Source organism: Varanus komodoensis, unplaced genomic scaffold, assembly GCF_004798865.1.
Source record: "Varanus komodoensis strain SLA01 unplaced genomic scaffold, ASM479886v1 scaffold11, whole genome shotgun sequence".
Lineage (NCBI taxonomy): Eukaryota > Metazoa > Chordata > Lepidosauria > Squamata > Varanidae > Varanus > Varanus komodoensis.
Window position 1 is genome coordinate 32,484,090 of NW_025335317.1, and position 14,337 is coordinate 32,498,426.

Sequence of the window (14,337 nt, forward strand, 5' to 3'; positions counted from 1 at the left end):
TATGAGAATAATGACCGGCCCCCGTCAGCACCCTGGCAGCTCTATTTTGTACCAATTGAAGTATCCAATTGATTACAGAGGATCTGGCAGTGGAGAAGAGAGAAGATGAAAAATGCACAGACCAACAAGAGAACATGGTTGGTTGTGACCATAAGGATTGGGCAGAGCACAAGAGTCATCGAGCAGGATGTGCTGAACTCCATATGGATTTGTTTTCACTGGTTCCTAGAGAAAACAGATTCCTTAGAGCTGGAAGAGCTGAACCATTACCTGGAAGCCCATCATGCTGTCGCTGTTCACAGATGCGCTCCATGGTGGAGTTGGCAAAACCATAGTTACTCTGCCCAGCATTTCCTCTTCCACAGCTTACTGAAGAGAAAACAACAAAATGGTCCAGTTCTGGGCAATTTTGACGGGTTACTCTAGAAGAAAATATAACAAAGAGGAATATTTGTTATTCATTTCATACTAGTCTCTAGAACCATCCAGTCCAGCAGGAGTTCATAGTCATTCTTCACTTTCCACTTACTGGTCCAGATTAAGTGTGCCTAAGTACTTGGGTTTGTTGACTTCATGGAAAAGTTCTGGGGTCTGATTTTCCAGCATAGCATCTTTCAAGACCTGTAGGAAACCAGAATTAACATTTTCAGATTCTTCGCTCACCCTCATTCTTCATTCACCCTCAGTCACAACAAGATAAACATCCTAGTTAAGTATCAAGATAAATACCCAGGAATTGTCTCAGAGTGAACCTTCATGCCCAGAAGCCAAATCCATTCCCCCCGGGGGCCAAACCTGTCCCTCTTGAGTTCTCCAGAAAACCATACTGCCTTCTTCTGGCCCTTCCATCTTTCCCCCAAACCACTGATTGGTGATTTCCTGGCTCTTGTGCAGCCTTTCCCCATTCTAAATGCCTCTCCTAAGACAGAAAGAGCTTTAAATCACAAGATGCCAGTGAAGTTTGTACATTTGGCCCCACTCCCTTTTCCTTTGACTCTGCCCCCTTCTGAGATGTTGCCCCCAAGCTTCTCCAAACCTTATTTTGCCCCCCAGGCTAAAAGAGGCTCTACCTCCCTGATCTAGGATAAAACATCATTTTATAGCTCCTGCTTCTCTTTATTTAATGCAGGACTGTAATGTAAGCATAGTCCCAACACCAGAACGTTGTGGAGCTTTTTAAGGTGGGGGTCATTTTTATACAATGTCGCTAGCCAGGGAACACTGAAGGCAGGCATGGACAGACTCCTAATTCCCATTTCTAGACCCGTCCAGAAGAAACTGCAGAAGAGACTCATGCGAGCTGCTGCTAGCTCACGAGACCAAACTTAAGTGCCAGGGAAGAAACCGTCACAGTCAAGGTGGTCCTAAGTCCTTGTCACTTACCATGGCCAAGTTGAAGATGCCCCCAACAGGCCCAAGCTGAGAAGCTTCTTGTATCAAGCACTGCGCCCCATCAAGAGTCCCAACATCACTGGTCGATACCAGAACTTGGATCCCAAGCTGTTTCCATTCTTGAACTCGTTTAGCCTGGTAACCTGAAAATCAAGGGAGTCTAGAATAGGGTTCATTGGACACTGGGCGCACTGACAAAGCTATGCTCTGTTTCTGGCAGTAAAAGGAATCCAGAGAGACCGGTCTCCTTTTCATTGCCTGGAGTTAAAACTAGCATACATACAGATGCTGCAGGAATCTTTGTGTTGGGAGTCAAGCTTCTCCCTCCCAGAAGTAACAGTATCACCTGCACTTCTTTGCCAAATGTCTTTTTTCACATGCAAGTCACTGAGCATGCACAAAGCAAGATGTTAAACCCTTCACCCAAAGCTTCGCTTATGGGTCCTTCTGCAACTGTCCCTGGGGGAAGAATGCGATGGAACCAGGGGAGCCTGTGCTGCTCCCTCAGAGCCACTACGCCTGTGACAATGGACTGTCGGATCCACCTCCTCAGGGGGTGGGAGTTCCCTGCCTGATGCACTCCCCATCTCGAATTCTCCTCCCTCAAGATGTCGTTGCTCTTCCCCGTTCCCAGGGGTGCGTTGACTGGTCCCCTCGGCTGCCCTCGATCGAATCTCCTCCGTAACAGACAAAGGCAGGGGCCCAGAGTCCTGCAGCACAGCTGGGACTGGGCCCGTTTCAACCACCATCTCATCCCCAGATTCTGAGCTGCCAGTCCAGCCAAAACAATTAGTCTCACATGTATGCCCCTGGAATTTGCCAGAACATCCACACACAACACTTTGCAACTACCAAAGAATATTCATGTGGTTGCAGCAATATAATAACGTTAAACATATGGCGTTGATATTTTGCATGCATTCCTAATTGCCCTCTGAGACATAGTAACAGAAACAACTAAAAGTGGAGGCATGTGCAAGGCAAATTAAGAATATATGCTATTTGCTTTTTTCCTACCCTTTGCCAGCCCCACTTATAAATTTGTATCTCATTAGGAGGAGCAAATATTTCCACAACAGATCAGGGCAATGGCGGTTATCACAAATCTGATAAGGCCTCCTTTCCTGATAAGTGTCTGAGTTTGCACAACATGACCACCCACCCCATGAATGAGAAACACTGTGGGCTGTTCCTGCATGCCTGTCACACCCTCCTCCCCTGCCCTGGTCCTCCAGCCAGCAGCCCAGCGCACCTCACGGCACAACTCCCTGCTCCCCACTCTGATCACAACCCCTTTTGGTTTGCCATGGGGTTTCTCTTGTTTAGAGCTTAGCTAAGTACATTTGGGATCGTTTATTCAAATATATATATATATAGCCATGCATACGTGTACCAATAGCTACATATTCTTGTTGGTCTTTCACAGTGGCACCAGCATGCAGTTATGGCTGTCAGAAGTATATGCAGTGTTACCTGGCCAATGCCCTTGTCATAACAGGTTGACAAGGGCATCTGCTATAGGCCAAGTCGTGAGTAGCCAACAGCTGTTAACTGGAAGCCGCTGGCAAAGGGAAACTAAAGGTAGAGCAGGGACACCCAAATGGGGTGGGCGTATCATCTCCTTAGCAATGTAATCTTCTTGATTTCTAGTGTGCACTGGCACTTTTCAGTCTCCTCCACGGGGATGTACAACAGAAATGTCTCCTCCATTAACTTCCCACCCTTGAAACATAGGTAGAGTGTAGTTGTGCAACTGTGAAAGACCGACAAAATGAATAAGCGATGTTACAAAGGGATGTGTGCACATTCCTGGGGCAGGAAAAACTGTGGTGAGCTGGGAGCAGTTGCTCCAAAGTGCCACTTGGGCACCACTGCAGGGGCTTTCGCGGACTATTGCTTGCAGTAGCACAGCCGAGACAGCGAAGAGTGGCAAGAGGGCTCTGCCCCTCTCACTTAGTGGCTCACTAACCAATCCCCATAACCCACAATTCATTGCTCTGCTCCGTTCAAGCATTAAGGCAACCCACTGTAGGTCCAGGAACCCCTAGAACAAGCCATGGGCTGTTAAGGTGGTTCACTGCCTTGAAACAAGCCACCCTGTGGAAAGCAGTCTGAAAATGAGCAACACAGAAAGCCATCATGGCTAGATACCCACAGCAGGTTGTCATGTCCTGCAAGCCCAGTCACAATCTTGCCCTCCTTCTTAAGGACTGCATTCTTTGAAATAAATAAATGGTAAGTATGTGCCATTGCTCCTAAATATCCAAGCTCCTCACAGAGGTGGCATTTGGGGTTGGCCCACTATGGCCAACACCAGGACTCACCGAGAGACCCGAGTCTCTGGGAGGCCACCTCCCCCGCCATCCTCCTGTCCACGGGCACTTGCTGAAATAAAGGTACAGGGTCCCCAGCGACCTCTGTTGCACCTGATCCCATCTGTGCTTCACCTCCAGCTGCTCACTACCTTGAATATTTCTTTCTGATTTGCAAAAATGTAACACCCACCCCTCCCCTGTTTATGAATAGGGGTGTTCAGGAGACAGGCTCTTTTAAAGAAACATACACAAAGAGATAGGGTACAAAGAAATATTTTAGAGTATAGATGAATTCACATATGCAAATTTGTGCATTGTTTTTGTCCTGTGGATCAGACTCCAGAATTTTTCAGTAACTAAAATTGTCCCTGGCATCATGCTTGTTTCTTTTAGCGGATGCTAAACAAGGACATTTCAGAGGTCCCGCTCAATCCCTCCCTTACCCTTACTTAACTTATACACAAAAGCTTGCATTTTGTGTTAATCCTATTTAAAATAGACCCCTTGAAATGAATGGGACTTAAGTGAGCCTTGCACTGGATACAGCCTATAGTCAGCTTTTATCAAGAACAAAATTTAAAACATGAGTTCTCTTACATCAGAAATTCTCATAGACGCCATCTTTACTCTGCACTGCTTTTCATTTTCAGCTTACCTGTTCGGATACCAGAACGAGATGTCAGTACAAGCTTCTTGGCACCTCTTTCTATCAGCCACTGAGCCAGTTCCAGCCCAAATCCCCCAAGGCCTCCAGTGATAATATAGGACTTATGTGGTGGGCAAGACGTTCGGGAGATGGCGGGGAGCTGGGTTAGCTTAGTTTCCTTTGTGGGACATTTCTCCTCTTCTTCATGGACCTGCAAGGACAATGCATGAAACATTATAACACAGGATAGCGTTGAAGTAAGGAAGTTGTATAGCAGTGGGATATGCTGCACCCTAAAAGGCTGTCCCAGGTGAAGAGCCAAGGCTCACTCTGCGTTATCCACCGACAAGCATGTGTTGGGTTTCCTTGCTTTTCCTCCTCCAAGTTAATACTTTTCAATTATGGTTTAATATCAAGAACATGCTCCACAAGTTTATGCAGGTGTATACAAGGAGCAAAAGAAAAAACATTAAGCAGGGTGAAAAGTTCTGCTGGATGTGGAACTTTTGAGCAGAGCGGACAAAGGCAGGGGGACAGGAAACAGCGAGTGTGCAAAAGAGCTAATTCCCCCTATCATGGGCGGGGGTCCCCTTTCAGCCTAGCAGCTGAATTCCATTGTGGAGGGTCTCTGGGGCTGGACTCCAGTGGTGCACAGGGCCAAAGGCACAGGGAGCAGGGCCAAAAATGGCAACCTACTTTAATGTAAAGCTCTTTCTGCCAGTAACTCAACCTTAAGAGAAGCATTTCAATCTTTCGGAGTGGGGGAAAACCTGCACAAAAACTGCAAGGTCACCTAATGATTGGTGACGGGGGGGCAGGGGGGAGGTGAGACAAGGAGAAGGGGGTTGACCCATCTAGGGAACCCTGCAGGGATGCATTGGATCCCAGGCGGACCAAGTTCTGTCCCCAAGTTTTCCACCTCTGGCACACAGTAACAATACAGGGCCAGCTGCAGAATCCTGCTTCACACATTTCTGTATCACATCCAGTTCCTCTTCAACATGTTGTCATTTGAACTGTTCAGACATAGCCCTGTGTACACCCTACAGAGATTCCTAGATGAATTCCAAAACGGAAGGAACTCCATTCAAAGGTAAGTGAACTTTGGAGCTCCCTACCAAGAGACACTCATCTAGCTTCCCTTTTGCACGTCCTCCTGACAAGCAAAATACTCATTTAAACAGCCATTTGGCCTGCTGAGTTCATTTGTTCTTCTTTGCTGCTCCGTTTTTTAAGGTGTGTTTTTTGCATTCAAATTTGATTTTGTTCTTAACTGGCTGGCATTTTTAAAGTGTGCTTTTTTATTCTGTGCTTTGGGTTCTTAGAAACTTCTGTTGTGCTATTCATTGTGATACATGAACTGGGCATTTTGTATTGTGGATAGTATCACTATTGGCTGTCTTGGCTACTCTTTTATGGAGCTGTAACAAATAAGTAATTAGTAAGTCCCAGCAGTTTTTAAAAGCTGAATATTAACTTTATCACCTTGCTCTGCCCCCCGCCCCCAAACCCGGTTTTTGTTGCTAGTCGTGAAGTCACGTCCGACCCATCGCGACCCCATGGGCAACATTCCTCCAGGCCTTCCTGTCCTCCACCATCCCCCGGAGTCCACTTAAGCTCACACCAACTGCTTCAGTGACTCCATCCAGCCACCTCATCCTCTGCCGCCCCCTTCTTCTTTTGCCGTCAATCCTTCCCAGCATTAGGGTCTCCTCCAGTGAGTCCTTCCTTCTCATGAGGTAGCCAAAGCATTTGAGTTTCAGCCTCCCAGTTTACAAATGCATAAATGTCCAACTGATAATTGTTTGATGCCATTTGTAGACTTTGATGCACAGATCACAAGCACAGTGTCAGGATCTACCAGTCATACCTTGATCACAACTTTTCCAATGTGTTTTCCTTGTGCCATATATCTGAAGGCTGCTTCTACCTCTTCTCTGTTGAACACCGTAGTCCGCAGAGGTTTTACCACACCATCTCTTATGCCCTTCTTTAGCAGGTCTGACACAATCTCCCACTCTTGGTTGCCCTCTTCAAAAATGGCATCTAGCAGGATTCCATGAAAAGCCACATTCTTCAGGAAAAGAGCCATTCCTTGAAAAAGTAATAACCGTTTCAACTCGTATTATATACTTTTGTAGCCCCTGTTACCAACAAAGCTCTTTGCCCTTGTAGTTTAACTATTTGCATATCTGACAGTTGGTAAGAATAAAACAGCAAAAACCAAGGCAAGTGTTTTCTAAGCAGTGGTAGCTACTGAACAAAGTTCCACATGAGCAAGCCTTAAGAGAGAGAAGTTTCACAGAAACATCACCCACAAACTTCTCCTCTGAAAGGTATTAGCTACAATCCTAACTTAGACACAATGCTGGGAACAAGGCATTTTAGGGAACAAAGTCATTCAAGAATCCTATTAAGGGACTTAATAAGTGATTTTATTAATTTCAGGGAGACTATTCAAGCAAAAGTAGTCATTGGGAAAGTACAGATATTCCACTGGCTGTAGAGAGACAGAGACAAGCTAACAGAACTGCCATGGTTAAGCACTAGGTGGACTCCGATGAGGTGCAGGATTGCTTTCAACAATGGGGCAGCAGGTGGAAAACTATAGCGGGCCAGGCACTACTCTGACCCGCCTTATGTAGGGGCTTAAGAATCCACACTAGAGATTGAAGATCAGTCAGTCATTAGCCCTCAGTCCTTGGCGGAATGAGGGGGCATCTCTTAGGAACTGTACATGGATCCATGTGAGGCTATACAGGGAAAGACCAAGTCCTCCATTCCACAATAACCAAGATGTCACTGTAAGTACACTCTGTGGTGGCCCCATGCCAGCCCTCTAGATTGCCAGTGGGGAAGGTCAAAGGTGGCTCAGAGATGATAGAAAAATGCCTGCTGCTGGTATCCTTGGCTCTGTCTCTTTAAGATAGTTAAGCGTATTGGACCAGGCCTTGCAGGGCCAAAGCACTGGGACTTTTTGATCAGCAGAGAGGAGAATGTCGTCTACTGCCCACTGCACCAACCAGAGTTCCTGTTTCTTCCACAATTAACTACAATTCTGCCAGTAGTGGGCGGCAGTAGGGGAGGAAATTGGTTTTCTGTGCTAAGTATATCTGTTAAAAAGAATAGTATCTTGGAGGGAGGGGGCAATTCAGACCATTAGTTTTACAAAGGACGTGCTCCTCACTTTGAATAAACTGGTGCTGGGTAAATAAACTCTAGAAAATATTATTGTGGTGGCCTTGAACTGGCCTGCCACAAATCTTTATGACCTTCGGAAAAACAAGATCAGAAGAGCAATGAATCTAGACTATTTTTTTTGTGGGAAGCACATATTTCCATCATACTTACAAATGTAGTTATGAGAAAGCTGGGAGGTTCAAGACTTTAGCACAATAAAATGTGAGCACATGCATATTAACCATGGATTTTGCTCTCTGCTTTGTATTCTCAAACCCACTTTCTATTCATCACAGAGAATGTGAGGCATCTGGAATGCCTCAGGAAGTCAACTCTATGTGATCTTAAGTATGGAATGAAAAGTGAATGGTTAATTTGGGATATCTAGCACAGTAAAGCACCGAATGGCCATGCATCTCAGTACTCAAAGGCAGAAATCTGAGTGAAAATTTACCAAGGGGACTGTTGTTGGACAGGTCGTATTTGCCTATTTCCAGGAAGCGCCCATGTCGAGCAAGGCAACGGAGGCTGGCCTGGAGCTTCTCTTCTGACAAGGAGTTTAATACCAGGTCAACACCTGCAGGGATGAGGAACATGAGAATTCAGCTTTGCACACTGCCTTGCCTCCCCAGCAGTTCCTCTGTGTTTATCGACACAACATGCATTTTTAACTGAATCTTCTTAAGTGCTACTGGGAGCTCTCACCCTTGGAGGCCCTCCAAGCAGTGCACGTACCTCTCCCATTGGTCATCTTCAGCACATGTTGCTCAAAGGAAGTATTTCTTGAACTGGCAAAGCTGTTTGCATCAAGCTGGGGGAATCTTTTTTGGAGATATTCACGCTTCTCTTTAGAGCCTGAAGTCAGAAAATAAACATTACATTTCTGTAAAACTCCACTGCCTTACAGGAAACTTCTCCCCCTCACAGGCCTACACAAAAGAGAGATCAAGTTGACTGGAGAAGTGTACTGTCCGTACTGTCTCGACAAAGCTCTAGTTAAAAGTGCCAAAAGGAACACAAAAGTTAATTCCCCAACCCCAAGAAACAAGTAAACAAAACAGTTTTATTCTTATTAACATCCTCAATTTCCCCCTCTATGGAATAAAACATGTATCTTGGTCATTTTTGGTCAATGTATCAAATCCCTCCAAATGAATTTGTTTCTGAACACCAACACCTTGCTTATTTGTTAATGTAATTCATTCATTTAATTTCTATACCTTCCCATAGCCAAAGCTCTCGTGCATTTTGAGTATTAGCATTGCAAGCAATAGGATTAAACCAAGAGTGGGATGGTGTAAATTAGTGCCCTGCACTGAGCAGGGGCTTGGACCCAATGGCCTTCTTGGCCCCTTCCGACTCCAATATTCTATGAATCCGTGAAGATGGAAGAATGGAACTTGGTCATCAAGAGGGAAAGGGGGAAAGGGACACCCCTTCTTACCTACGGTCGTGAAGACACGACAGCCCATGCTGAGGGCAATGGCAATGGCTGCTTGGCCCACACCGCCTGAGCCTGAATGAATGAGCACAGACTCGCCCTTCCTCATGCCTCCTCGAACCACCAAGGAATAGTAAGCAGTGGCATATACCACAGGCACAGAAGCGGCTTCTTCCAGCGTCCTGCAAGGGAAAGAAGCTTTTCTCAGGCACTGATTTTTTCTGAGTCAGTTATCCTCACCTACAAGCCAGTTGCTTTTTACAGGAGCCAGAGAATGGGCACAAGACTGCACTTTCCAACCAAGGAGGCCAAACGTCAGGTTCAGGGCCCCCAATCTGGGGTTATGCCAAAGGTCTAAGCCCTTCCCCTTGACCCCAGTCTCTTTCCACTAATAACCAATTATTTGGTAGTTTCCTGAGTGTAGAAGTAGTTTGGATCTTCTATAATGGGGCAAGAAACACATCTTGTTTTATGTCAGCTGCTGGATTGGCTAATAAAAGTAGAAAAGAAGAGTATTCAGTAAGCCCGGCTTGGGGTGTGGGGTGGGGAAGGCTGTCTGTTCCCTTTGGCAAAAAAACAGAACAGGAGGCTCCAGCATGTATTTGAATGCTTGTGGACTAGATGCACACCAGCCAGGGAGGTTTTAGACTCCCCAGAGCAATGGAATGCAAACTTGTTCATCTCCCTTTGCTGCCAAACACTATTTGGTTAGATTTGTATAAACTGAAGCCATTTCTAAAGCTCACAGAAGATCACACAGGCTGTCAAATAAATACTCAGCAAGAAATTTGGTTCTGAAGCAGTGCTTCCAGCATCTATGAGCAGCCCTTTGCTAAGGGCACCTTGGCTTGGCCTCAGCATAACCCTAGTCCAACCGCCTTTCAAGTTAATTCTAGAAGGGGATGAACTTCCTCTTCTAACTCATTCCCAGAGGCAGGTGGATCCACCTCTCAACATACGAATAATGAATTCTGCTATTAAGCCTTTTTCAGAGTAGTAACTAAAAACACACTACAAGAGATATAAAGAAAGGACGATGTGGCACAGCACCTTCCTCATACAGAGCGTATTCTAATTAAAGAAGCAATTATGGGTCAATGAATATTGTGGCTAGAGACATGACTCACAAGGCCCCAGGGTAGTAGCAGATTAATTTAAAACAACAGAGATACTCCTCAATAGTTATACAGCTCAAACAATAGTTAATCTAGTCCAGCTGCTGCTGGCACAGTTCTTCTATTAAACCCCTGCTTATTTGGAAAGGCTTTCCGATCATCTAGAGTGTGGCTCAATCCCATCTCTGGGAAATGCATGTGCGTCTCTGAGCATCCAATGCAGGAATTGGTGGTGATTTCTGCCTGCATTGCTTTGAGAGAGCCATTTTTTGCCACCTGGCCGAAGCACTGTGGAGGGGGAGGGATCCCGGCCTCCTCCCCTCTCTGCCCCTGCTCCAACAGCCTCCTTTAGCCCTCTCCAAAGCCAGTTTGCAACCTTAGAAAGGCAAACTGGCTCAAGACTGGCATGGGTCTCTCCACACTGGGTGTGAGGTGGATTGGCGCAGAGCACATGCTCTGAGCCTGCAGGTCTTCATAGGTGGGATCCTGAACAATCCCATGAGCCCAGAGACAATGTCAGGAGGCCGCAGGATTGGACTCGCAGTAGAGACACTGCCTACCAGTTTTGTGGCACTTCCCACAGGAACTTCTCCTCACAGTCCACCACTGTAGCTAGTCCTTTGGCTGGTAGCAACCCCATCACTCTTTTTCCTGCTGGGTCACATCCTGAGAATTCCATTCCCAACATGCATTGCTGCAGTGTCCAGTTTCCTGAAAAAGAAGAGGAGGTCCTGTGAAACTGCTTGGATCAAGTGCTGTTGACCAAACGCTCATTAAAAAGAAATGCTTGGAATGTTCAGTTTCATTTCTTGGCATCCTCCATGTTGGAGCACATATAAATACAGACAGTTACAAATCACCATGCTTTTAATTTCTAGAGGTGCAGGATCTGGCTTAAGCAGAGGCAGGAATAACTTTGCTCCTCATCAACCCCCAAAATTAGTAACATTCACTTGAAGTAACTTAGCAGGAGGGTAAAAGCTACCTTGGTTCCACCATCATATCAAGCTTGTCTACCACATGTATCAGTTGCCCAAGCAATTTCTGCCAGTGTGGCATTATGTCATCATTCTGCTACATAAAGCAAGAGAGTTAATCCAGTCTCCTGACTGAGGAAATCATGACTGAGGCAAAGTGAATTTATCGTGGGGTAATAGCAAGACTGGAAGAAGAATGTCCTCATTTTAATTCCATCCAACCATGAAAAATGGGTATACTATTTATTTCCCTCACAATTCTAAATAAATCTTTAGGCAATAATATACAAATTCCCAGATGGAAGGCAGTTTCACTAGATTTTTTCATATGAAGCTGCCCGATCAGGGATGCTGCTAGCCATTTAAAATATCTGAGGCACATAAAACACTGATCTGTGTAAAATAATCTCATCTGTGAAATTATTTTATACTTATCTGTGTAAAATCTGCATATGTTAATTCATACACAGATGCAAATTAGAAATAATTACTAGGGTTTAATTTTACAGAAAGCAAAGCCAGCTGATCAATTTCTCATCCAAATAATCTTTCTATTGACACCAATGGAAAATCAGGGCTCTGTGGAATACAACCCTGCCCTTTTGAAATAGATACAAGGCCCCAGAGCCAGACAAGCAACTCTTTTAGTTTACTACTGGCTATGACTGAAATCAGCTTTTCCAGGCCCCGGCTGCCAAAGATTCTTTACCTGGAAATGTCAAAGGTCGAAGTCAAGACCTTTGGTAAGCAAAGTCTGTGCTTTACCCTTGAAATATAACCCCTGATCATTGTGCTCCTTCCCTGTTTTAGACAAAGATACCTCTTATTTTCAGATCATTTTTTTATTCATAAAGAAAAGGGGTGGATTACAGTCAGCAGTGCTAACTGTAAAACGTATTGCTAGAAACATTCCCTAATTTACCTGGGATGGCATCTGGGGAGAGTTTTCCTGTAGCCAGCATAATGTCACGGAAATTGAGAGATGCATAATAGACTTTGCAAAGCTGGACATTCGGATTGGTTGTGTAGAAATGGCGTAGTGGGGAAGCAATCCAGCGCAGAGAGGAAAGATCTCCACGTGTTAATACATTCACAAATGCATATTCAGTCAATTCTTGAGGTTGAGCTGGGGAAGAGGAGATACAGCAGTTAGCTTTCTTCCATTTTACAGATACAGACAAAGCAAAGCCTTTCTATTGCACGGTAGATTCTCTGGATATCAGAAAAGGGGAAGAGTGTATTGTCAGCCAATACTTTTCATTCTGCCATTCCTAAGACTTTATGCCTGCAGTATCAACTAATTGCAAAATGAGTCCTATCATTTGGCTGTGTTCAGAGGAATATTTGTTAATATCTCAGGGACACAAGAAGATCATTTACTTTGATTATTATGGCCAAGAAAGACAGGGCCCCATGGGGGTGTGTCAATTCTAAGAGAAAGAAAAGCTACAAGATGCCTGTCCTTTCGGCATATGAGTCACCTTGTTTTAACAGGAGATGTCTAAAGGACCCCCACTTTCCATCCCGATAAACATTCATCACCAGATCCTTCTGTAGAATTTCCTCCATCTCCTTGGAAGAAGGACTGGTGGAGGGTCTGGGAGAAGATGCATCCAGGTTGGAAACAAAAACACACCTGGGAAGTAAAATACAGCATTTAATCTATTGCTCACTTCACCCATATTTGTAATTAGAAAGCCATAAGAAGTGACTGGAAACAGATGCTGTCACTGGATGCTGGTGTTTTGTACCTGATCCGGTGTCCCCCAGATTCTTGCCGTAGACAGTTCACCATACCAAGCACTCCAGAGGTATCACAGCTGGTAGCAGTGAGCCATACAGTTTCTTCAGAAGATTCTGCTAGCATTTCCTGTAAGAGAAATCCCAGGCCATCTGAGAGTCACCATAGAGAAGGAAGAGAGATCCACATAATGCAGCACATGCAAGACAGAGTACATTTTTAAAAAACTGAAAGGTTTTCTTTGAGAAATCCTACATTCATTCATTCATTGATGATCCACCTAATAGCCAATAATCTCTGGGTAGACCACAGCTAAAAGGCTGAAATGCCATACAGAGAGTTAAAAACATAAAATACAAAACAAATAGCTTAAAAATACAATATGAAACAAACGAAGAGCAGCACAGCAATCAATAAAACAGTCATAAAAACTGGGACTTCTCATACTGAAAGTCTTTACCTTCAGAGGCTCCACCCATCTGTAATGAGCTTCATCCACAGGCAGAAAAACGGGCTTCTTGGGAGGAAGTGGCCGACGGCATAAGAAGATGGCTGCACCAAAGGAGGATCTTTTCACAGCCACCAGGCGGAGAGCGGCCTTGCTGAATAGGCCCTCCCATTCTGCCTACAAGGCAAGTAAAAGAAGGGCCGTTCAGGGTCTGGTCGGGGTTACGTTAGGCCAGTTATGTGGCTCTTGAAGAAAGATTTTCGGGGTTGTAGGTGCTGTAAAGCAGGGCTTGGGAACCACGACTCTGGTCCGGAGCTCTGCTTGTTTTGCCCTTCTCGTTACTTTTAGGGCAATATTATTGGCTTCTGTTAGATTGCATTCAACACCTACAAACAGCTAACATCCATAACGTAATTGACATTAATGCACGTTGAATATTGAAATGGGGTTTGTTTGGAAAGAGAACTGATAACGCAGACATTGACAGGCTCAACAGTGCAGTCCTCAGAAGTAAGCCCCACTGTTTGATCAGGCTCATCCCCCAGTAAATAAACATGTCTAGGACTACAGCCCAAATCTCTGCTGATATATCTCCTATTGGCCAATAGGACTATTCAGCAAAATGAAGGCTTTTTCCTCCCCATTTCTTTTCTCTTTGGATCTTAGTCTAAGTCACTTTCGTTCGACATTAGCTTTGTGGGAATGTTGCCATTCATGTTATAAGACTCCATGACTTTATGTATTTATTTATTTAAAACATTTCTATGCCGCCCCCATCGCAACAAAGCCTCAGGGCGGCTCACAACTTAATTAAAAACATATAAATAATACTAAATACAATAAAGATTAAAAAGCCCGGTAACATCTCGGCTAAAAATTTAAAATCCTATAAATATATAATAAATTAACGATTAAAGTAAGTTTTAAATAAAAAGGTCTTAGCCTGGTGCCGAACAACAAATAACGAATACTTTGGCTGTATCTCTGCTATTTTTCCCCTCTCATTGTTGTCCTGTTTTAAAAGGCCTGGCAAGTGGATGCTACATCAGATTCACATCTGGAAAATGAAGAGCTTTCACTCC

At 44.7% G+C, this 14,337-nt stretch overlaps 1 protein-coding gene across 1 annotated transcript in view; it reads right to left on the bottom strand.

Annotated features, from left to right (window-relative positions):
• The window catches only part of FASN (fatty acid synthase), a 54,736-nt gene that overhangs the window by 7,989 nt on the left and 32,410 nt on the right, over nt 1-14,337 (bottom strand). The window contains exons 24-36 of the mRNA XM_044419942.1: nt 13,268-13,432; nt 12,818-12,936; nt 12,548-12,702; nt 11,989-12,192; nt 10,650-10,800; nt 8,978-9,156; nt 8,269-8,388; nt 7,988-8,110; nt 6,224-6,447; nt 4,363-4,564; nt 1,384-1,535; nt 530-621; nt 271-422 (exon numbers count right to left, since the gene is read on the bottom strand). Coding sequence (XP_044275877.1) covers nt 271-422; nt 530-621; nt 1,384-1,535; nt 4,363-4,564; nt 6,224-6,447; nt 7,988-8,110; nt 8,269-8,388; nt 8,978-9,156; nt 10,650-10,800; nt 11,989-12,192; nt 12,548-12,702; nt 12,818-12,936; nt 13,268-13,432 — 2,038 coding nt within the window. The remainder of the gene's footprint in view (nt 1-270; nt 423-529; nt 622-1,383; nt 1,536-4,362; nt 4,565-6,223; nt 6,448-7,987; nt 8,111-8,268; nt 8,389-8,977; nt 9,157-10,649; nt 10,801-11,988; nt 12,193-12,547; nt 12,703-12,817; nt 12,937-13,267; nt 13,433-14,337) is intronic.